The sequence below is a fragment of the Lampetra fluviatilis genome, chromosome 67 (assembly GCF_964198595.1).
Source record: "Lampetra fluviatilis chromosome 67, kcLamFluv1.1, whole genome shotgun sequence".
Lineage (NCBI taxonomy): Eukaryota > Metazoa > Chordata > Hyperoartia > Petromyzontiformes > Petromyzontidae > Lampetra > Lampetra fluviatilis.
In genome coordinates this window covers 6,403,243-6,428,931 of record NC_136341.1, presented here as the reverse complement: position 1 = coordinate 6,428,931, position 25,689 = coordinate 6,403,243, and the positions used below count along the sequence as shown (strand labels likewise).

The 25,689-nt window shown below is 53.3% G+C and overlaps 1 protein-coding gene across 8 annotated transcripts in view; it reads right to left on the bottom strand.

Annotated features, from left to right (window-relative positions):
* Window positions 1-21,547: 21,547 nt before the first annotated feature.
* The window catches only part of LOC144952336 (neuroligin-3-like), a 134,311-nt gene continuing 130,169 nt past the window's right edge, over window positions 21,548-25,689 (bottom strand). For all 8 annotated transcript variants that reach the window (XM_078882699.1, XM_078882704.1, XM_078882707.1 and 5 more), the window contains 2 exons: window positions 24,994-25,150; window positions 21,548-22,994 (listed from right to left, as the gene is read on the bottom strand). In XM_078882699.1, coding sequence (XP_078738825.1) covers window positions 21,957-22,994; window positions 24,994-25,150 — 1,195 coding nt within the window. In that variant the 3' untranslated portion in view covers window positions 21,548-21,956. The remainder of the gene's footprint in view (window positions 22,995-24,993; window positions 25,151-25,689) is intronic.

Genomic DNA, 25,689 nt, shown 5'->3' with positions numbered 1-25,689 from the left:
AAATGAAAGTACACACATTGGGGGGGGGGAGGGTTAAATAAAGTACACACATGGGTGGGGGGGAGAGGTTAAATAAAGTACACACATGGGGGGGAGGGGTTAAATAAAGTACACACATGGGGGGGGGAGGGTTAAATAAAGTACACACATGGGGGGGGGGGAGGGTTAAATAAAGTACACACATGGGGGGGGGAGGTTAAATAAAGTACACACATTGGGGGGGGGGGGAGGGTTAAATAAAGTAACACACATGGGGGGGGAGGGTTAAATAAAGTACACACATTGGGGGGGGGGAAGGGTTAAATAAAGTACACACATGGGGGGGAGGGTTAAATAAAGTACACACATGGGGGGGAGGGGTTAAATAAAGTACACACATGGGGGGGGGGGAGGGTTAAATAAAGTACACACATGGGGGGGAGGGTTAAATAAAGTACACACATGGGGGGGGGGAGGGGTTAAATAAAGTACACACATGGGGGGGGGGAGGGTTAAATAAAGTACACACATGGGGGGGGGAGGGTTAAATAAAGTACACACATGGGGGGGGGGGAAGGGTTAAATAAAGTACACACATGGGGGGGGGGGGGAGGGGTAAATAAAGTACACACATGGGGGGGGGGAGGGTTTAAATAAAGTACACACATGGGGGGGGGGGGGAAGGTTAAATAAAGTACACACATGGGGGGGGGGGAGGGTTAATAAAGTACACACATGGGGGGGGGGGGAGGTTAAATAAAGTACACACATGGGGGGGGGGGGAGGGGTAAATAAAGTACACACATGGGGGGGGGGGAGGGTTAAATAAAGTACACACATGGGGGGGGGGGAAGGTTAAATAAAGTACACACATGGGGGGGGGGGAGGGGTTAAATAAAGTACACACATGGGGGGGGGGAGGGTTAAATAAAGTACACACATGGGGGGGGAGGAGGGTTAAATAAAGTACACACATGGGGGGGGGGAGGGTTAAATAAAGTACACACATGGGGGGGGGAGGGTTAAATAAAGTACACACATGGGGTGGGGGAGGGTTAAATAAAGTACACACATGGGGGGGGGAGGGTTAAATAAAAGTACACACATGGGGGGGGGAGGGTTAAATAAAGTACACACACATGGGGGGGGAGGGTTAAATAAAGTACACACATGGGGGGGTGGGAGGGTTAAATAAAGTACACACATGGGGGGGGGAGGGTTAAATAAAGTACACACATGGGGGGGGGGAGGGTTAAATAAAGTACACACATGGGGTGGGGAGGGTTAAATAAAGTACACACATGGGGGGGGGGAGGGTTAAATAAAGTACACACATGGGGGTGGGGAGGGTTAAATAAAGTACACACATGGGGGGGGGGAGGGTTAAATAAAGTACACACATGGGGGGGGGGAGGGTTAAATAAAGTACACACATGGGGGGGGGGAGGGTTAAATAAAGTACACACATGGGGGGGGGGAGGGTTAAATAAAGTACACACATGGGGGTGGGGAAGGGTTAAATAAAGTACACACATGGGGGGGGGGAGGGTTAAATAAAGTACACACATGGGGGGGGGGAAGGTTAAATAAAGTACACACATGGGGGGGGGAGGGTTAAATAAAGTACACACATGGGGGGGGGGGGAGGGTTAAATAAAGTACACACATGGGGGGGGGGGAAGGTTAAATAAAGTACACACATGGGGGGGGGGAGGTTAAATAAAGTACACACATGGGGGGGGGGGAGGGTTAAATAAAGTACACACATGGGGGGGGGAGGGTTAAATAAAGTACACACATGGGGGGGGAGGGTTAAATAAAGTACACACATGGGGGGGGGGGTTAAATAAAGTACACACATGGGGGGGGAGGGTTAAATAAAGTACACACATGGGGGGGGAGAGGGTTAAATAAAGTACACACATGGGGGGGGGGGAGGGTTTAAATAAAGTACACACATGGGGGGGGGGAGGGTTAAATAAAGTACACACATGGGGGGGGGGGAGGCTTAAATAAAGTACACACATGGGGGGGGGGGAGGGGTTAAATAAAGTACACACATTGGGGGGGGGGAGGGTTAAATAAAGTACACACATGGGGGGGGAGGGTTAAATAAAGTACACACATGGGGGGGAGGGTTAAATAAAGTATACACATTGGGGGGGGGGAGGGTTAAATAAAAGTACACACATGGGGGGGAGGGTTAAATAAAGTACACACATGGGGGGGAGGGTTAAATAAAGTACACACATGGGGGGGAGGGTTAAATAAAGTACACACATGGGGGGGGGAGAGTTAAATAAAGTACACACATGGGGGGGGGAGGGTTAAATAAAGTACACACATGGGGGGAGGGTTAAATAAAGTACACACATTGGGGGGGGGGAGGGTTAAATAAAGTACACACATGGGGGGGGGAGGGTTAAATAAAGTACACACATGGGGGGAGGGTTAAATAAAGTACACACATGGGGGGAGGGTTAAATAAAGTACACACATGGGGGGGGGGAGGGTTAAATAAAGTACACACATGGGGGGGAGGGTTAAATAAAGTACACACATGGGGGGGGGAGGGTTAAATAAAGTACACACATGGGGGGGGAGGGTTAAATAAAGTACACACATGGGGGGAGGGTTAAATAAAGTACACACATTGGGGGGGGGGAGGGTTAAATAAAGTACACACATGGGGGGGAGGGTTAAATAAAGTACACACATTGGGGGGGGGGAGGGTTAAATAAAGTACACACATGGGGGGAGGGTTAAATAAAGTACACACATGGGGGGGAGGGTTAAATAAAGTACACACATGGGGGGGGTAGGGTTAAATAAAGTACACACATGGGGGGGGAGGGTTAAATAAAGTACACACATTGGGGGGGGGGGGGGGTTAAATAAAGTACACACATGGGGGGGAGGGTTAAATAAAGTACACACATGGGGGTGAGGGTTAAATAAAGTACACACATGGGGGGGGGAGGGTTAAATAAAGTACACACATGGGGGAGGGTTAAATAAAGTACACACATGGGGGGGAGGGTTAAATAAAGTACACACATGGGGGGGGTTAAATAAAGTACTGGAGGTGTCGTGGGAGATCACGAGAGCGGACTCTCTCTCATCAACTCTTGTCGCGTTCTGCGTCTGCCACCAACAACTACTTCCGTTTGGGAGCCACATTCGCAGTGAACTTTCGCTGTGTGTGTGTCACTGTGTGTGTGTCACTGTGTGTGTGCCACTGTGTGTGTTACTGTGTGTGTGCCACTGTGTGTGTCACTGTGTGTGTGTGTCACTGTGTGTGTGCCACTGTGTGTGCCACTGTGTGTGTGCCACTGTGTGTGTGCCACTGTGTGTGTGCCACTGTGTGTGTTACTGTGTGTGTGCCACTGTGTGTGCCACTGTGTGTGTGCCACTGTGTGTGTGCCACTGTGTGTGTGTCCACTGTGTGTGTGTCACTGTGTGTGTGCCACTGTGTGTGTGTCACTGTGTGTTGTGTCACTGTGTGTGTGCCACTGTGTGTGTGCCACTGTGTGTGTCACTGTGTGTGTGTCACTGTGTGTGTGTCACTGTGTGTGTGCCACTGTGTGTGTGCCACTGTGTTGTGTGTCACTGTGTGTGTCACTGTGTGTGTGTCACTGTGTGTGTGTCCACTGTGTGTGTGCCACTGTGTGTGTGTCACTGTGTGTGTGCCACTGTGTGTGTGTCACTGTGTGTGTGTCACTGTGTGTGTGCCACTGTATGTGTCACTGTGTGTGTGTCACTGTGTGTGTGTCACTGTGTGTGTGCCACTGTGTGTGTGCCACTGTGTGTGTCACTGTGTGTGTGTCACTGTGTGTGTGCCACTGTGTGTGTGTCACTGTGTGTGTGCCACTGTGTGTGTGCCACTGTGTGTGTGCCACTGTGTGTGCCACTGTGTGTGTGTCACTGTGTGTGTGCCACTGTGTGTGTGTGTGTGCCACTGTGTGTGTGTGTGTGCCACTGTGTGTGTGTCACTGTGTGTGTGCCACTGTGTGTGTGCCACTGTGTGTGTGTCACTGTGTGTGTGTCACTGTGTGTGTGTGTCACTGTGTGTGTGTCACTGTGTGTTGTGTGTCACTGTGTGTGTGCCACTGTGTGTGTGTCACTGTGTGTGTGTCACTGTGTGTGTGTCACTGTGTGTGTGTGTCACTGTGTGTGTGTGTTACTGTGTGTGTGTGTGCCACTGTGTGTGTGTTACTGTGTGTGTTACTGTGTGTGTGTGTTACTGTGTGTGTTACTGTGTGTCACTGTGTGTGTGTTACTGTGTGTGTTACTGTGTGTGTGTGTGTCATTGTGTGTGTGTCACTGTGTGTATCACTGTGTGTGAGTCTGTGTGTGTCTGTGTTTGTGTGGGGAGCGGTGGGTGTTGTGGTGAGCGCTACGCTGCGCTACGAACCCGGCGACCCGAGTTCGATTCCCGCTCACGGCCACCAACACCACCAGTGACGATTATCTGAACCGGTCCTGGGCCTCCCCTAGGTCGACTCAGCCTCAAATGAGTAGCTGGTGTAGCGGTGTGTAGTGAACATCGCCACTGGGGAGACAAAGGCGGGCCGGGGCGTGGTTCTGGTAGCCACCCACCCCCTCGTGTGCCACAGTGCCGGTAGCCTTCATAGGTTGCTGCTCGCTAACAGCACTTGCCCCCTACAGTCTATTAGAGGCTACACGGGGGACCTTTGTCTGTGTCTACCTACACAGGTTCTGCTGCTACTCGCTACTCACAGCACTTGCCCCTACAGCCTGTTAGAGGCTACACGGGGGAACTTTGTCTTTGTGATGGTTCGTCAGCTGCAAGTTTCCGGTTCCGCCTCCACTCGCCCCTACCCCCTCGCCCCTCCCACCCCCCCTTTCGCCCCTCCCCCCTCCCCCCTAAATAAATAAATAAACGCCACACTTTCGTTTGAGTCGGGGCGAGCTCGGCTCCCCATTGGTCGGGCGAGGCTCACCCCCCACCCCCAGCCCCCCCAAAGTGAGCGAGCGTGACGTGTGTTTAATTGGCGTGACGTCACGTCAATCAGCGTCGATGACGTCATGCTAATTAGCAGCGACGACGACGTCACGCCGAGGAGTTCACTCACCGAGTCGCTCCGCTCACCCGGCTCGCGCAGACTCACGGTGAACTTTTTCGGTTCACGCAGCGGAGCTCTCCTATTGGTCGGTGAGACGGCTTAGACCCACGTGACAATAGTTCACCACGCCCACAAGCCCCCCCACCCACCCAACCCCCTTCACCCGCCTCTCACTCCCTCAAATCGCGAACCCCACTCACTCATCACTCACCCACTCACTCACCCATCACTCATCACTCACCCACTCCACTCACCCACTCACTCACCCACCCACTCACTCACCCAACCCACTCACTCACCCATCACTCACTCATTACTCACCCCCTCACCCACTCACTCACTCCCCCACTCACTCACCACACCCATCACTCACTCACCCATCACTCACCCACCCACTCATCACTCACCCTCTCACTCACCTCACCCACTCACACATCACTCACCCACTCATCACTCACCCCCTCATTCACACATCACTCATCACTCACTCACCCACTCACTCACTCAACACTCACCCCCTCATTCACACATCACCCATCACTCACCCCACTCACTCACCCACTCACTCATCACTCACCCCCTTCACTCACACACTCACTCACTCACACTCATCACTCATCACTCACACCCCTCACCCATCACCCCCTCACCCATCACCCCTCCCATCACCCCCTCACCCCCTCAACCATCACACCCTCACCCCATTACCCATCACACCCTCACCCATCACCCATCACCCCATCACCCCCTCACCCATCACCTCTCACCCATCACCCATCACCCCCCACAACCCCCTCACCCCCTCACCCATCACCCCCTCACCCCATCACCCCCTCACCCATCACCCATCACCCCCTCACCCATCACCCCCTCACCCCATCACCCCCTCACCCATCACCCCCTCACCCCCTCACCTCCCCTCACACCATCACCCCCTCACCCCATCACCCCCTCACACATCACCCATCACCCCCTCACCCCCTCACCCCCCACCCATCACCCCCTCACCCCATCACCCCCTCACCCATTCACCCATCACCCCCCTCACCCATCACACCCTCACCCCCATCACCCATTCACCCCCTCACCCCATCACACCCCTCACCCCATCACCCATCACCCCCTCACCCATCACCCATCACCCCCCTCACCCATCACACACCCTCACCCCATCAACCATCACACCACCCTCACCCATCACCCATCACCCCCTCACCCCATCACCCATCACCCCCCTCAACTCCTCACCATCAGCCCTCACACCCATCACCCCCTCACCCCATCACCCCCTCACCCCCTCACCCATCACCCCCTCACCCCCATCACTCCCCTCACACATCACCCCCTCACCCCCCTCACCCATCACCCCCTTCACCCCATCACCCCCTCACACATCACCCCATCACCCCCTCACCCCCCTCACCCCCTCACCCATCACCCCCCTCACCCCATCACCCCCCTCACCCTCACCCATCACCCCCTCACCCATCACCCCCCTCACCCCATCACCCCCTCACACCCCATCACCACCCCCTCACCTCCATCACACCCTCACCCCATCACCCATCACACCCCTCACCCATCACCCCATCACCCCCTCACCCCCTCACCCCATCACCCATCACCCCCTCAACTCCTCACCCATCAGCCCCTCACCCCCCTCACCCCCCACCATGAGTGTAGTCTGGTGGTAAACTGCTCCAGTGATTTCTTTTGGTAAAGTCACGTAGAAGGGAAACAATAAAATAATAAAAATATAAAACCAATAAAATCTCCACGACGTTTCTTGCTGTGCATTTCACACCTGACGACGATTGCTTGTGTTGCAGTCGAAACGTCGTGAGGATTTTATTGTTTTTATATATTTTTTTAATTATTTTTTTATTTCCCTTCTACGTGACTTTACCGAATACACCAAGAATTTCCTCCAACGATGTCCAAATCGCTGCAATCCTCTCCACGTGATGGTGTTAGCGTCCTAGTGGAAGATCAGTTGCGTCTACATGTGTAATGTGAGGATATATCCGGGTTGCTGATGGATCACACCTCGTTACGATGATTGGCTCTGCCGGTCCTGGCCCATAGCCAATGGGGGGAAGTCTCTAGGGGCGTGGCCCTGACGTAATGGAAAGGTGACATCTGTTAGTAGAGGATTGGTTCTGCTGGCTTTAGCCACAGCCAATGGGGGGACGAGTCAGGGGCGTGGTCCCAGGAGCGTACGATGGAGTCTAGAAGATTCCATAGAGGTTAACCAGGATTGGTAGAAAGGTACCACGTGACCCGGGTATTAAAAGGGGTGGAGACGAACAACACGTGGTCAGATCTGGAACGAACGTAGGGTGAGGCCACGCTGGAGCGGGGTCCAGGCTGCCACGTGGCCGCGCGTGTCTCTCTCTCTCTCTGTATCCCTCTCACGCTGTCTGTCAGCAGCGTGAAGGAGTGTTGTAAAAGAAAGACAAATAAAGACGGGATTCCAGAAGTCGCTTCCACGACCTTTGTTACACATGTGTAGTGGCTTCCCAAGCGACAGAGGTGGCGAAGTGGAGGCAACACTGTTTATTATAACTCAACGCTCAACCGGCAAGGTGTACAACACCGAGAAAGGGTAACGGCCCCTTCACCCGTACTACACTGGGATACACCCCGAGGCTATGTGCCGAACTATGATGCTCCCAGGTCCTCCGCTAAGGGTGCTAGGAGAGGCTAACTGACCTGGCCCAGCCAAGGTGCAGGTCACGACCACCAGCCAGAGGTCGCAAACGGGTTTTGATTCCTTACCCGTACCCGTACCCGGCCGTACCCGTACCCTACCCATACCCGGCCGGGTGCGGGTAGGGTACGGGTATCGGGTACCTGATTGCGACCTCTGGGATGAAGCCATGTTGCAGGCGCGGGTGGGTTGATTCTAGGAACTTGAATTGTGAGAAGAGACAAGACGTTGGGAAATGAATGACAAACAGTTACTCACCAGTGACTCACGGCCTACCCGTACCCGGCCGCGCCAGGGTCGCAAACGGGTACCCGTACCCGGCCGGGTATGGGTAGCCGGGTATCGGGTAGGGTACGGGTATTTGGTACCCGGTTGCGACCTCTGCCACCAGCCACACAGACCCGGCCCTTAGAAGGACATCGGCTCTGAGGTCACAGTGCTGGCTTGCCCTGCCTGGCCTTGAGAAGGACTGCGGGTCAGAGGAGTTCCAGGGTCTATCTAGCCGGCCTTCAGTCTTCAACTAGCTCTTCGGACTTCAGGTCTCGCACACTGCCCCTAGCTCTCTGGCTCTCCGTCTTTTATACCAATTGCCCTACGAGAGGAAGGGGTTCTGATGGATCAGAACGCACCCCGCAGCCCCCATGCATTGGATGAAAACCGGAGTCAACGTACAGATGGAACAGATGGAGATTAGTCCGCACACGGGGTAGAAGGGAGTGAGATGGAACAGATGGAGATTAGTCCACACACAGGGTAGAAGGGAGTGAGATGGAACAGATGGAGATTAGTCCACACACGGGGTAGAAGGGAGTGAGATGGAACAGATGGAGATTAGTCCACCCACGGGGTAGAAGGGAGTGAGATGGAACAGATGGAGATTAGTCCGCACATCAACCCCTCACTGCTGCCTCCACAGCAGCGCTGGGTTACAACCGCCACCACCACCGCAACCACCACCACCGCCATCATCACTACGGCCACCACCACCACCACTTCCACCACCACTTCCACGACTGCCACCACCACCGCCAACGCCACCACCACCGCCAACGCCACCACCACCGCCTCCTCCGTCACCACCAATGTCCCCACCACCAACGTCACAACCACCACTGCCTTCACCGCCACCACCACCACCACCGCCACCGCCACCACCACCACGACCGCCACCACCACTGCCACCACCACCACGACCGCCACCACCACTGCCACCACCACTGCCACCACCACCGCCACCACCACCGCCACCATCACTACGGCCACCACCACCGCCGCCACCACCACCACCACTTCCACGACCGCCACCACCACCGCCACCACCGCCACCACCACCACCACTGCCTCCACCACCACCACCGCCGCCGCCGCCTCGCCAAAACGAAATAATTCAGACGACAGCCGTCACAACAGAAAATTGCACTTTTATTGAGTGAACCGATATAAATGTGCGGATATTTTCTGTAAATTATTCATTCTGCTCTGACTGAAAATCCCACGCGGAGTTCAGACGACCACCCGTTGTCCCGCGTAAACCACCGCCGCCGTCGTCACCATCACCATCATCACCACACCGCTAGTAGTAGTAGTAGTCATACTGGAATAATATTAAATATTTAACCCACGATTTGTGCTCATACCCACAATAGCTACACAAAAGTATAAGTTGCTGTAAGTCGTCCCTTGCGTCTCTCCGTTTCTCTCTCCGTCTCTCCCCGTTTCGCGTCGAATATTTTTTGTAATTTTTTAAACTTTTTTAAATCATATATATTGTGTCGTTTTTTTCAAATCCCATTTGCCACTACCCACTCTATCCCCCCTCCCTAACCCTACCTATCCCCCCCCTCCCCCTCCATGACTTGTGTGGAATTATGTACACGTTATGTGGCTTTTTAAACCCCCTATATTGAGCAAACAAACACGCACGTGATGCTCGCCATTTTATTTACACGTCACAAAGTTGCCGCCACGCCCACCCCATAGCCCCGCCCCTCCCCCCAGGACCAGCGGTGGACATTCCACATTTCCCTTCGTGACGAGGGAGCGTCCATCCACGCCTCCCTTGCCATGCGACGCACCACCATCACCTCCCACCTCCTCCACCTCTTCATGTGGATGATGATGATGATGGTGACGGTGGTGGCGATGACTGTGGCGATAGTAGTGATGTGGATGGTGATGGTTGCGGTGACGGTGTTGGTGATGCGCGTACGCGGCCAAACGCACTAATCGGAGGTGCAGAGCAAGGCTAGAACCACCCTCGACTTTGTGTTATTACGACGACGCGGATGATGAAGATGGCGGCGGTGGTGGTATATGATTCCTGTGACAGTGATGATTAGGATGACTGTGGTGGCGATGACGACTACGATGATGATGGAACTGCCATCCGCGCACCCACTCACCCACCCACCCACCTATCCACCCACTCGCCCACCCACCCACCTATCTACCCACCTATCCACCCACCTATCCACCCACCTATCTACCCACCTATCCACCCACCTATCCACCCACCTATCCAACGACTCGCCCACCCACCCACCTATCCACCCACCTATCCACCCACCTATCCACCCACCTATCCACCCACCCACCTATCCACCCATCGATCCCCATATCCACGGCAGGATGGCATTGCCACAGTGCCAACACGAAATCTCGACGAATCTCGCCCCTTCCCACTGCTCCCTGTGCCGAGTTAAGACAAATTTGATCTTAAGTGAAGAAAATGCATCCCTTTAATTAAGAGAATATATTTGTAAAGTTAAGAGGAAACATCTCTTGAGTTACGAGAACATATTCCTTAAGTTGAGAGAATGTATATATTAACTTAAGAGAAAATATATCTTAAGTTACAAGAATGTATCTCTTAAGTTGAGATAATGTCTCTTTAGATAATGTTACTTAAGCTAAGCCAACATATATCTTAAGTTAAGAGAATATATCTCTTAAGTTAAGAGAATATTTTTAGTTAAAGCTTTCGTGACTGCAGGGATTCATATTCTTGGTTCTTTCGGTAAAGTCACGTAGAAGGGAAATAATAAAATAATAAAAATAATATAAAACAATAAAATTGTCACGACGTTTCGACTGCAACACAAGCAATCGTCATCAGGTGATGATTATCAGGTGATGATTGCTTGTGTTGCAGTCGAAACGTCGTGAGAATTTTTATTGTTTTATATTTTTATTATTATTTCCATTCTACGTGACTTTACCGAAAGAACCAAGATTAAGACAATATATCTCTTAAGCTGAGACAATGTGCCTACTAACAACTGAGACTCTTTAAGATGAGAGACTCCCACGCAGTGCGTGCTGGGGATGCTGCAGAGTTGCAAAGCAGCAGAAGTAGGAGAGGAAAAAGAAGAAAAGACGAGGACGAGGCAGAAGACGAACCCAACGATCCTTTTCTCTCGCCACATCCACACTGCTGCTGCTGCCGTTGTTGTTATCAACACCGCACAACTATTTCTGTTTACAAACCCGATTCAGAGACTCGCAGATGAGCCGCTTAGAGTGAAACTCGCTCGTGACGTGATTAATGACGTGATGAATAAAGAACGGTCATATTGTCGTGATGATGACGACGGTGATATTGATTTGTGTATTCTCACGCTGTGAATGATTGAAGCCAAGCCGTCAACGTATTTTTATATATTGTTTTAAAACACGGGTGGGGGGGGTGATGGGGAGGGGGGTGTTAGAGCCACCGCCCATGCGACGAATAGATCCGGTCCGTCCAAAAAACATGTTTCCACAAGCCACGTGGTTGTTGCAACCACGTGGCACGAACCACGTGGTCGTTCCAACACGTGGCACGAACCACGTGGTCGTTCCAACACGTGGCTCGAACCACGTGGTCGTTCCAACACGTGGCACGAACCACGTGTTCGTTGCAACCACGTGGCTCGAACCACGTGGTCGTTGCAACCACGTGGCTCGAACCACGTGGTCGTTGCAACACGTGGCACGAACCACGTGGTCGTTTTAAAAGTCGACCGCCTGGATTCCTGGGATCGTTCCTGCGGCGGCGAAGGGGGGCGAGAGCCTCTCCGGAGAAGTTGGTCACAGAGTGAAGGGGGGCAAAGAGAACACCCAGACAAAGGTCCACCCACCCACACTCCACCCCCACCACCCACCCACACCACCCACACCACCCCCCCCCCCCCCAATATACAGAGATTGAAAACACCGCACCCCACCGATGAGCTACGTACGGCGTGAAAGAAGTTCATACGTACAAAGTTTCCCCACCACCACCCCCACCACCACTCCCACCATCACCCCGACCACAACCACTACACCACCACCGACCAACTGACTGATCGATTGACTGATCGACCGACTGATCTATAGATTGATCAACCAACGGATCGACCGACCGATCGACCGACTGATCGACCGACGGATCGACCAACCGACCGAATGACCGATTGACTGATCGACTGACCAACTGACTGATGGATTGACTGATCGATCAACTGACCGACCGATTGACTGATCAACTGACAGACCAACCGGTCGATTGACTGACCGACTGATCGACCGACCGCCCGGTGATAACAACACTTCCCTGGCTCCCGTTCAGCAGACGACTTCCCCGCGCACCACCGAGTGGACGGTGGCAGAGCCGCAGCCAGTCGGACATCAATCAAAACACCGGCCCACCGGTGCTAAAGATGTAGCAACTACTGTAGTGTAGAGAGGCAGTCGCGTGGAGTTCGGATTAACCCTGCGTGCGTGACTTGTAATAACACATTTTCGAGATATAACAATGGTAGCAGCTGGTTTCTAGATTTATTAATTTGGGCTTAAAGGGGGGGGGCGTGGTAGGGGGGGGGGGAATCCATGTCAGTTTATGAACTTACGTCGGATAACCGAGAGTTTGACGGTGTCGTCGGGATGGGTCGCCAAAGCCCTACCTAGTGAGTGCGCGTCGAACCGATGACTCCTAACAGAGGTGAAAACCCAACATTCGCTCAGCGATAGGCCGGCGATATTAATCATTCTTGTTGTTGCCAAGGTTATTGTGATGTGGCGTTCCTTTATTTAACCATGGCGAGTGGGCCCACTCCGTTGAGATTTCACCGTCGCTTGTGACGTGGCATCCTTCTTTATTTAACCCTCTTTCGACGAAAGAGAGAAAATTGGGATTCACCGTCCCGAATCGAACGCGCTCCCAAGTTTTTCACTTACTGCGGAGATTCCACGTTACCATGGCGGGAGGCAAGGGGGGGAGGGTGGCAGCACATCCACTCAAGGGTACCAGATTTTATCGGCCACGCAGAGAGAATGGTGCCAGTCGCGATGATGATGATGATGACTGGCGATGATGACGAGATCATGACGATGGTGATGGTGCCGATCGTGACTTTGTCAATAATTATGATCATCGCGACCATAGTGACGACGATGTCCATGACGACAACGATGGCGATAACGGCGATTGACGATGCTCACAATGACAATGATGACGGCAATGAAGATGATGTCAATGACAATGATAACAATGACAATAATGATGACAACGACGATGATGTTGATGATGACAATGGCGATGATTGACAATGACGATGATCATGAGAATGAGTCCGCTGACGATGATTGCTAAGATGACGAAGACGATAGCTGAGTGGGGTTGTAGCTGAGTGGGGTGGTAGCTGAGTGGGGTGGTAGCTGAGTGGGGTGGTAGCTGAGTGGGGTGGTAGCTGAGTGGGGTGGTAGCTGAGTGGGCTGATACCCCAACTCAGCTCTATTTGTCTCAATGGGTCTCTGTGTGTGGATCTCTATGAGTCTCTGTGGGTCTCTGTGGGTCTCTATGGGTCTCCTCTAGGGGCTCACAATATGGCCACAATCGCACCTCTGGTTCCTCCTGCCCTCAATCCCCCCGCTCGTGAACGAGGAGGAGGAGGAGGAGGAGGACACGGCCAACGTGGGTCCGGTGCCGATGAGATCGTGACGAATGGCGACAACAACAACAACGACGATAACAACTCAACGAGCTAAAAACAATCAACCACCGTCATCGTAGCCACGTCCCTACGGAGGCACTCTGGGCGAGGCTGCTCAAGCAAATCCACCACCGCAAGCCTCCATCACCCTCCCACGGGAGAGGTCCACGGTCTTCTTTGTAACCCCCCCCCGACCACCACACCTCCAGCCATCGGCCACCCCAAGAAGTCTTGCAACGTGATTGGTCAGGATGGCGGTGGTTGTCGTGACGAAGGTTGCCGTGACGAAGGTTGCCGTGATGAAGGGTTGGTGAAGGTTGCCGGGATAACGGTTGTTGGGACGGAGGTTGCCGTGACGAAGGTTGTCGGGATGAAGGTTGGTGAAGGTTGCCGGGACGAAGGTTGCCGTGACGAAGGTTGCCGTGACGAAGGTTGGTGAAGGTTGCCGGGACAACGGTTGTTGGGACGAAGGTTGCCGGGATGAAGGTTGGTGAAGGTTGCCGGGACGAAGGTTGCCGTGACGAAGGTTGCCGTGACGAAGCTTGGTGAAGGTTGCCGGGACAACAGTTCCCGGGACAAAGGTTGCCGGGATGACGGTTGTCGTGACGAAGGTTGATGAAGGTTGTCGGGACGACGGTTGTCAGGACGACGGTTGTTGGCAGAGGACGAACGGCCGAAACCGTCGGTGGTGCCAACATTGAAGAAGCGTCAACCAACCAGTGAGATCACTTTGAGTCTCCATGTGTCTCTGTGGGTCTCCATGCATCTCTGAGTCTCTGTATTTATTTCTGTGTATCTCTGTGGGTCTCTGTGTATCTCTCTGAGTCTCCATGTGTCTCTGTGGGTCTCCATGTAACTCTGTGAGTCTCTATGTATCTCTGTGAGTCTCTGTGAGTCTCTGTGTATCTCTGTGAGTCTCCATGTATCTCTGTGAGTCTCTATGTATTTCTGTGAGTCTCTGTGAGTCTGTGTATCTCTGTGAGTCTCCATGTATCTCTGTGAGTCTCTGTGAGTCTCTGTGTATCTCTGTGAGTCTCCATGTATCTCTGTGAGTCTCTGTGAGTCTCTGTGTATCTCTGTGAGTCTCCATGTATCTCTGTGAGTCTCTGTGTATCTCTGTGAGTCTCTGTGTATCTCTGTGAGTCTCTGTGTATCTCTGTGAGTCTCTGTGTATCTCTGTGAGTCTGTGTATCTCTGTGGGTCTCTGTGTATCTCTGTGAGTCTCTGTGTATCTCTGTGAGTCTCTGTGTATCTCTGTGAGTCTGTGTATCTCTGTGGGTCTCTGTATCTCTGTGAGTCTCCATGTATCTCTATGAGTCTCTGTGTATCTCTGTGGGTCTCTGTGTATCTCTGTGAGTCTCTGTGTATCTCTGTGAGTCTCTGTGTATCTCTGTGAGTCTCTGTGTATCTCTGTGGGTCTCTGTGTATCTCTGTGAGTCTCTGTGTATCTCTGTGTAACTCTGTGAGTCTCTGTGAGTCTCCATGCATCGCTGTGGGTCTCCATGCATCTCTGAGTCTCTGTGTATCTCTGTGGGTCTCTGTGTATCTCTGTGTATCTCTGTGAGTCTCCATGCATCTCTGAGTCTCTGTGTATCTCTGTGGGTCTCTGTGTATCTCTGTGGGTCTCTGTGTATCTCTGTGAGTCTCCATGCATCTCTGAGTCTCTGTGTATCTCTGTGAGTCTCTGTGTATCTCTGTGAGTCTCTGTGTATCTCTGTGAGTCTCTGTGTATCTCTGTGAGTCTCTGTGTATCTCTGTGAGTCTCCTTGCATCGCTGTGGGTCTCAATGCATCTCTGAGTCTCTGTGTATCTCTGTGAGTCTCTGTGTATCTCTGTGGGTCTCTGTGTATCTCTGTGAGTCTCCATGCATCGCTGTGGGTCTCCATGCATCTCTGAGTCTCTGTGTATCTCTGTGAGTCTCTGTGTATCTCTGTGGGTCTCCATGTAACTTTGTGGGTCTCTGTGTATTTCTGTGGGTCTCTGTGTATCTCTGTGGGTCTCTGTGTATCTCTGTGAGTCTCTGTGTATCTCTGTGTAACTCTGTGAGTCTCTGTGAGTCTCCATGCATCGCTGTGGGTCTCCATGCATCTCTGAGTCTCTGTGTATCTCTGTGGGTCTCTGTGTATCTCTGTGGGTCTCTGTGTATATTTGTGAGTCTCTGTGTATCTCTGTGGATCTCCATGCATCTTTGTGAGTCTCTGTGTATTTCTGTGAGTCTCTGTGTATTTCTGTGAGTCTCTGTGTATCTCTGTGAATCTCCATGTATCTCTGTGAGTCTCTGTGAGTCTCTGTGTATCTCTATGAGTCTCCATGTATCTCTGTGAGTCTCTGTGTATCTCTGTGAGTCTCTGTGTATCTCTGTGAGTCTCTGTGTATCTCTGTGAGTCTGTGTATCTCTGTGGGTCTCTGTGTATCTCTGTGAGTCTCTGTGTATCTCTGCGAGTCTCTGTGTATCTCTGTGAGTCTGTGTATCTCTGTGGGTCTCTGTATCTCTGTGAGTCTCCATGTATCTCTATGAGTCTCTGTGTATCTCTGTGGGTCTCTGTGTATCTCTGTGAGTCTCTGTGTATCTCTGTGAGTCTCCTTGCATCGCTGTGGGTCTCAATGCATCTCTGAGTCTCTGTGTATCTCTGTGAGTCTCTGTGTATCTCTGTGGGTCTCTGTGAGTCTCCATGCATCTCTGAGTCTCTGTGTATCTCTGTGGGTCTCTGTGTATCTCTGTGGGTCTCTGTGTATCTCTGTGAGTCTCCATGCATCTCTGAGTCTCTGTGTATCTCTGTGAGTCTCTGTGTATCTCTGTGAGTCTCTGTGTATCTCTGTGAGTCTCTGTGTATCTCTGTGAGTCTCTGTGTATCTCTGTGAGTCTCCTTGCATCGCTGTGGGTCTCAATGCATCTCTGAGTCTCTGTGTATCTCTGTGAGTCTCTGTGTATCTCTGTGGGTCTCTGTGTATCTCTGTGAGTCTCCATGCATCGCTGTGGGTCTCCATGCATCTCTGAGTCTCTGTGTATCTCTGTGAGTCTCTGTGTATCTCTGTGGGTCTCCATGTAACTTTGTGGGTCTGTGTATTTCTGTGGGTCTCTGTGTATCTCTGTGGGTCTCTGTGTATCTCTGTGAGTCTCTGTGTATCTCTGTGTAACTCTGTGAGTCTCTGTGAGTCTCCATGCATCGCTGTGGGTCTCCATGCATCTCTGAGTCTCTGTGTATCTCTGTGGGTCTCTGTGTATCTCTGTGGGTCTCTGTGTATATTTGTGAGTCTCTGTGTATCTCTGTGGATCTCCATGCATCTTTGTGAGTATCTGTGTATTTCTGTGAGTCTCTGTGTATTTCTGTGAGTCTCTGTGTATCTCTGTGAATCTCCATGTATCTCTGTGAGTCTCTGTGAGTCTCTGTGTATCTCTATGAGTCTCCATGTATCTCTGTGAGTCTCTGTGTATCTCTGTGAGTCTCTGTGTATCTCTGTGAGTCTCTGTGTATCTCTGTGAGTCTGTGTATCTCTGTGGGTCTCTGTGTATCTCTGTGAGTCTCTGTGTATCTCTGCGAGTCTCTGTGTATCTCTGTGAGTCTGTGTATCTCTGTGGGTCTCTGTATCTCTGTGAGTCTCCATGTATCTCTATGAGTCTCTGTGTATCTCTGTGGGTCTCTGTGTATCTCTGTGAGTCTCTGTGTATCTCTGTGAGTCTCTGTGTATCTCTGTGAGTCTCTGTGTATCTCTGTGAGTCTCTGTGTATCTCTGTGGGTCTCTGTGTATCTCTGTGAGTCTCTGTGTATCTCTGTGTAACTCTGTGAGTCTCTGTGAGTCTCCATGCATCGCTGTGGGTCTCCATGCATCTCTGAGTCTCTGTGTATCTCTGTGGGTCTCTGTGTATCTCTGTGTATCTCTGTGAGTCTCCATGCATCTCTGAGTCTCTGTGTATCTCTGTGGGTCTCTGTGTATCTCTGTGGGTCTCTGTGTATCTCTGTGAGTCTCCATGCATCGCTGTGGGTCTCCATGCATCTCTGAGTCTCTGTGTATCTCTGTGAGTCTCTGTGTATCTCTGTGAGTCTCTGTGTATCTCTGTGAGTCTCTGTGTATCTCTGTGAGTCTCTGTGTATCTCTGTGAGTCTCCTTGCATCGCTGTGGGTCTCAATGCATCTCTGAGTCTCTGTGTATCTCTGTGAGTCTCTGTGTATCTCTGTGGGTCTCTGTGTATCTCTGTGAGTCTCCATGCATCGCTGTGGGTCTCCATGCATCTCTGAGTCTCTGTGTATCTCTGTGAGTCTCTGTGTATCTCTGTGGGTCTCCATGTAACTTTGTGGGTCTCTGTGTATTTCTGTGGGTCTCTGTGTATCTCTGTGGGTCTCTGTGTATCTCTGTGAGTCTCTGTGTATCTCTGTGTAACTCTGTGAGTCTCTGTGAGTCTCCATGCATCGCTGTGGGTCTCCATGCATCTCTGAGTCTCTGTGTATCTCTGTGGGTCTCTGTGTATCTCTGTGGGTCTCTGTGTATATTTGTGAGTCTCTGTGTATCTCTGTGGATCTCCATGCATCTTTGTGAGTCTCTGTGTATTTCTGTGAGTCTCTGTGTATTTCTGTGGGTCTCTGTGTACATCTGTGTATCTCTGTGGGTCTCTGTGTATCACTGTGAGTATCCATGTATCTCTGTGGGTCTCTGTGTATCTCTGTGAGTCTCCATGTAACTCTGTGGGTCTCCGTGTATCTCTGTGAGTCTCTGTGTATCACTGTGAGTCTCTGTGTATCTCTGTGAGTCTCCATGTATCTCTGTGAGTCCCTGTGTATCTCGGTGGGTCTCCATGTATCTCTGAGTCTCTGTATTTCTGTGAGTCTCCATGTAACTCTGTGAGTCTCTATCTGTCTCCACGAGTCTCCATATGGTCCATAGTGTGTGTGTTGCCTGGCCACAATCACACCACTGATCTTTGTCTCGCTTTCACATTTATGAATCCAGAAGTGATCTGACTTGGGCAGTGATCACACCCAGGAAGTGACCATATTCAGGAAGTGATCACACCCAATAAGTGATCACATTCAGAAAGTGATCACATTCAGAAAGTGATCACATTCAGGAGGCCCACGGACTCACAGAGACCCATAGACTCATGACACAGAGGCCCACAGACTCATGACACAGAGACTCATAGACTCACACAGAGACCCATAGACTCACACAGAGACCCATAGACTCATGACACAGAGACCCATAGACTCACACAGAGACCCATAGACTCATGACACAGAGGCCCACAGACTCATGAAACAGAGACCCATAGACTCACACAGAGACCCATAGACTCACACAGAGACCCATAGACTCATGACACAAAGACCCATAGACTCACACAGAGACCCATAAACTCACACAGAGACCCATAGACTCATGACACAGAGACCCATAGACTCATGACACAGATACCCAAAGACTCACACAGAGACCCATAGACTCATGACACTGATACCCATAGACTCACACAGAGACCCATATACTCATGGCACAGAGACCCATAGACTCACACAGAGACCCATAGACTCACACAGAGACCCATAAACTCACATAGAGACACATAGACTCATGACACAGAGACCCATAGACTCATGACACAGAGACCCATATACTCACACAGAGACCCATAGACTCACACAGACCCATAGACTCATGACACAGAGACCCATAGACTCGCACAGAGACCCATAGACTCACACAGAGACCCATAGACTCATGACACAGAGACCCATAGACTCACACAGAGACCCATATACTCACACAGAGACCCACAGACTCATGACACAGAGACCCATAGACTCACACAGAGACCCATAGACTCACACAGAGACCCAGACTCACACAGAGACCCATAGACTCATGACACAGAGACCCATAGACTCATGACACAGAGACCCATAGACTCATGACACAGAGACCCATAGACTCACACAGAGACCCATAGACTCACACAGAGACCCACAGACTCATGACAAAGAGACCCATAGACTCGCATAGAGACCCATGGGTTGGGCTCAGTGTAATGAGCATGGGTGGTCGGGGTAGTGTAGCGGGTAGCGCTACGCTGCGCTACGAACCCGGCGACCCAGGTTCGATTCCTGCTCACGGCCAACACCGCCAGTGACGATTATTAGAACCAGTCCTGGACCTCTTCTAGGTCGACTCAGCCTCAAATGAGTACCTGGTGCGGTGTACAAACATCGCCACTTGGGGAGACAAAGGCGGCCGGGCGTGGTGCTCGCCACCCACCCTCTCGTGTGTCTCAGTGCCAGTAGCCTTCACAGGTGTTGCTGCTACTCGCTACTCACAGCACTTGCCCCTACAGTCTGTTACGGCTATACGGGGGAGCTTTGTCTTTGCCTTCCACCCCCCCCCCTCCCCCACCGATGGCCAAAGCTACGAGGATGTGGGGAAGCACCCCTTTGCAACCAGATTTGTTTTCAACAACAGTTGTACAAACAACAACAACAACAACCACCACCAGCTACGTAACGACGACGTGGCTTAGGGCAAGTGGAGATGTATGATAATGATAATGGCCTCTTCTCTCGAGCGACGAATCGCAAACTCAACCGATTGCCGCACTCCCTCTCCAGAGCTGATGAAGTCACCACGAGTTCACTGCGCCTCCTACTCCTCCTCCACCCCATCCACCTCCTCAACCTCCTCCTCCCCATCCACCCTCTTCCATCCTCCTCCACATCCACCTCCACCCCATCACCCCCCTCCTCCTCCTCAAACTCCTCCAACTCCTTCCCCTCCTCCACCCTCTGCATCACCCTCCACCTCCACCCCACCATCCACCTCCACTCCCTCCACCCTCCTCCACCCCATCCTCCACCCTCCTCCACCCCATCCTCCACCCTCCTCCACCCCATCCTCCATCCTCCTCCACCCCATCCTCCACCCTCCTCCACCCCATCCTCCACCCTCCTCCACCCCATCCTCCATCCTCCTCCACCCCATCCACCATCCTCCTCCTCATCCTCCTCCAACTGCTTCCCCTCCTCCACCCTCTACATCTCCCTCCACCTCCACCCAACCATCCACCTCCACTCCCTCCACCCTCTTCCACCCCATCCTCCACCCTCCTCCACCCCATCCTCCATCCTCCTCCACCCCATCCACCATCCTCCTCCACCCCATCCTCCATCCTCCTCCTCATCCTCCTCCAACTGCTTCCCCTCCTCCACCATCTACATCTCCCTCCACCTCCACCCAACCATCCACCTCCACTCCCTCCACCCTCCTCCACCCCATCCTCCATCCTCCTCCACCCCATCCTCCTCCCGCGAGAGAGAGAGAGAGGGAGAGAAACACCACGGGGGGCACGGTAAGAGTGGAAGAAGAAGACAACGACATTGTTGTTGTTGTTGTCGCTGTTGCTGAAGTTGTCGCTGTTAGATGACGGTGTTGTTGTTGTTGATGATCATGTTGTTGTCGTCGTTGTTGATGTCGTTGTTGATGTCGTTGTTGTTATCGCTGTTGCTAAAGTTGTCGTTGTTAGATGACGATGTTGTTGTTGATGATGATCATGTTGTTGTCGTTGTTGTTGATGCAGCGTGCGTGCAGGCGACGAAAAATAAACAACCCCGAGATGAAACGGAGGTGGGAGTGACCGAGACCCCCCCCACCTTCCCTATCTGACCCCTGACCCTACGACCCCCCGCGACCCTATGACCCGACCTCATCATCCAAACCCCTCCCACCCCGCCCCCAGAGTTGTTCAAGTCTCAGTGGTGGCACCCACCCTCCCCACCCACCCAACCACCCACCCTCCCCACCCTTCCCACCCTCCCCACCCACCCAACCACCACCAACCCCTCTTCTCCCAGTGCCGCTGGCTCCTCGCTTCGCATCCACCGCACTCCGCCCCCCACCGCATCCCGCTTTGTCTTCCCTCCCGTCTGTTCCACCGCCACCACCACCACCGTCTCCACCACCTCCACCGTGACCTCCGTGACCTCCGTGACCTCCACCATCACCATCGCCTCCGCCACCTCCACCATTTTCACCATCACCCATCGCGTCCACCACCACCACCGTCTCCACCACCTCCACCGCGACCTCCGTGACCTCCACCATCAGCGTCACCGTCACCTCCATCGCCTCCGCCACCTCCACCGTCTTCACCATCACCCATCGCGTCCACCACCACCACCGTCTCCACCACCTCCACCGTGACCTCTGTGACCTCCACCATCGCCGCTCGCCCCCCCGCCCGGCTCAGACGCGCGTGGTCGAGCGCGAGTGCGGCAGCGTGCCGCTGCTGAACGCCGCCCCGGCCATCGCGGGCAGGGGCTGCCCGGCGGCTCCCACTCCGCCCCCCCCGAACGGAGCGCCGCTCCCGAACGCCAGCAGCTGCTGCTGGAAATGCGCGTTCTGCAGCGAGGACGACCCTCCACCTCCACCTCCACCACCTCCTCCGCCCCCGCCGCCTTGCCCGCCCGGGGAGCCGAGGCCCACCAGCGCGTTGGGCACCATCGTGATGGCGCCGGGCGCCATGAGCGGGACGTCGTCCGGCGAGCGTCGCAGCGCCAGCGTGTAGTCGGGCGGGAAGTCGCCGTACGACGCCAGCGTCGGCTCGTCGCACGGCCCGCCGCCCCCGTTGGAGCCGAGGCCACTGAGGCCGCCGAGGCCGCCGAGGCCGTGGTCGCCGTGTTTCAGCTGCAGGGCCATCAGCTCGTCGGCCGCGTGGCCCACCTCGTTGCCGTGCTGCGGGCTGTGCAGGCGGCCGCCGCCGATGATGCCGATGCCGATTCCTCCCCCGCTGATTCCTCCTCCGCCTCCGCCGCCGCGAAGCAGCAGCTGCTGCTGCTGCCCGAGATGCTGGTGGTGCACGTGGTGCTGCTGCGGCTGGTGGAGCTGGTGGTGGTGGTGGTGGCCGTTGCCGCCGCCGCCGCCGCCGCCGTTGTTGTTGTTGTTGTGGCCAACCACGAAGCGCTTGTCCCGGCGGTAGTAGAGGGCGGCGAAGGCGAGGATGTTGAGGAAGAGCAGCGAGGCGCCAACCGCGATCGTCACGCTCAGCTCCGTGCTGTAGTCCCGCTGGTTCTCCAGCAGCGACGAGCCGCCGCCGCCGCCGTCACCGTCGTTGCCGCCGTGCCACTCGTCCGTGGGGCCCGTGGGCCTCGGCGGGAAGACCTTGGTGGGGCCCGGCCGCCACGGGTGGGCGGTGCGGCCGTCGGGAGACAGCGGGGGCGCCCGCGTCGTCGGGATGTCGGGAAGGTTGTGAAGGTGGGGCACCAGCTCCAGCCAGAAGGCCACCTGTGTGGGGTGTAGGGGTGGGTGTGGGGTGTGGGTGTGTGTGCGTGAGTGTGCAAGTTGGCACAGTAGAGGGCACAGGTGGTGCATCAGCCAGTCATCTCGCTCATCTCGGTCAGTCGACCTGTGGCACCTGCTGGGTCTGTCCCGTGACCTCCTGCCAGCGGGCGTTCGACACTTCACGTGGCCTCAAGGTGCACATGGCCTGGCACAAGCGTCGTGGTGACGTCACCGCCACTTAGTGGCGAATGGCGGTTGTTGTTGAGTGTGTAAGTGAGTGAGTGTGTGAGTGTGTGAGTGAGTGTGTGAGTGAGTAAGTGAGTGAGTGTGTGAGTGAGTGTGTGAGTGAGTGTGTGAGTGAGTGTGTGAATAAGTGTATGAGTGAGTGTGTGAGTGAGTGTGTAAGTGAGTGAGTGTGCGAGTGTGTGTGTGGGTAAGTGGGTGTGTGGATGCGTGGATGGTTGTGTTGGTTTTCACAATGTTGTGTGGATGCACCCGATGCCGGAAAAGCGTGTTGGTGATTTAAAGCCCATGGGCTGCACAAAAGTCTAGCAGCCTCCTACCGTTGTTATTGAGCTGATCTGACCCATGCCTTCCAATCACTCGGGCCCAGGTGCCTGCGTCATGACCAACTCGACAGAGTAGCCTCTTACGTAAACGCGCTTGCCTCACAGCGCAGTTGGCAGCGCTTGTGTTACACATAGACATGACATTAACTTACTAATCCCACTAATCTCCCTGCCTAATCTCTCCCATCAACATTGTGCTAATTTCCAATTGACACTGCTGCTGTGCTCATTTGCGGGGATGATACTCTTATGCGCCTTTTGGCGTCATCTGGTCTAACACCATGTGAGACTAGGCTCTAAGAAAAGCTGTCTCGGGTGTGGACCAATCAATTTCAAGGACAGTGCATTTATTATCAGAGTTGTCTTTTTGTTTGCATTTTGACCGCAAGTGTTGTGGTTAATGCAAACATGATCCCTTGTATAAAGGTGTCAGTTTTGTTGCCAGTTAGAAGGGTAAACACCTATTACTACTACTGGAAGCTCATTTCATGCTAATCTATCTCCCTAATCTCTCTTTCCCTAATCTCCCCCATTAACACAACTGACGTGCTTGCGTCCGGGGATGGAATTCCTTTCCAGCTCAGAGCCCGCTTGCTTGCCCATCGCCGTGTAAATAAACATCTTGTTGTAACAGCTCTCTCGCTGGAGGACGACCGCTTGTATTGAGATCAAAAGTTCGCGATATATTTCGATTTAAAGCTTTCGTGACTGCAGAGATTCATCTTCTTGATTATTTAGGTAAATTCACGTAGAAGGAGAAAAAAAAACATAATAAAATAATTCTCACGACGTTTCGGCCACAACGCAAGCAGCCGTCCTCAGGTGAAGAACAGGTCTGTCGGAAAGACCGTCTGAATGAAACACCACCAGGCTTGGCAGCGTATATTTAAGCTGGGTTGGAGGGGGAGGGGGCGCCTTGACAAAGGAATTTGCATATCAAGAGGAATTTAGCATATTTATGGGAAATGCAGATATGGGATTAGTAAGTACTTGTGGAATGTGATATATTATTTTGTTTAATAAAAAAAATTCTACCTAAGTGACTCTACCGAAAGAACCAACAAGTATAGCCGCTTATAATCGAGGTCTCTTGGGCTAGATAGACTTTACTTGATCTGACCCCAACAGACCTCTATTATGGATGAAATTGTTCGCGAAAGCTCCATCCGTGTTAAACTGAGGATAGTCCCTGTAGCCGAGGAGACACTTTAGCTCGCACCAGAGACACGGCAGGAGTCCAGCTCATCAGCCTCGCTGCAACCCTCTATTACGACCACCACCACTGCCACCACCAACACCATCACCGCTCCGTCGCCGCCACCACCGCCGCCATCTCCACCACCACCGCCATCAGGATACTGGTACTACTACGGTGCCCACCTTGTTGGCACGGTAGTGCCCCGGCGTACCGGCACTACCACGACGGTGCCCACCTTGTTGGCGCGGTAGTGCTCGCGCACACGCGGCTTGAGGCCGATGTGCAGGTAGTGCTGGTCCTTGGGGTTGTACTTGGACCAGGCAACCTCCTCGAAGCGATTCGGCTTCGTGTGGATGAACTTGGTGTCCTGCGGCACTGGCAGGTTCGGGTCGCTGGGGGGGGGGGGGGGGGGCACGGGAGAAGGGGGGGAGACAAAGACTTGAGCCACGTCACGTCACCAAGGCGCCTGTGCCAGGCTAGGTGTGCTTTGAGGTCATCACGTGAAGTGTTAAAGGCTCTCCGCTGGCAGGAAGTCACGGGACAGACCCAGCAGGTGCCACGGGTTGGCCGACTGAGATGACCGGTAGATGCACCACCAGTTGTAACCCCCTACTGTGCCAGGCTAGGTGCAGGAGGACGTCACGGGACAGACCCAGCAGGTGCCACGGGTCAGATGACTGAGATGACCGGTAGATGCACCACCAGCTGTAACCCCTTACTGTGCCAGGCTAGGTGCAGGAAGAGGTCACGGGACAGACCCAACACGTGCCACGGGTTGGCCGACTGAGATTACCGGTAGATGCATCACCAGCTGTACCCCCTACTGTGCCAGGCTAGGTGCAGGAGTAGGTCACGGGACAGACCCAGCAGGTACCATGGGTTGGCCGACTGAGATGACCGGTAGATGCACCACCAGCTGTACCCCCTACTG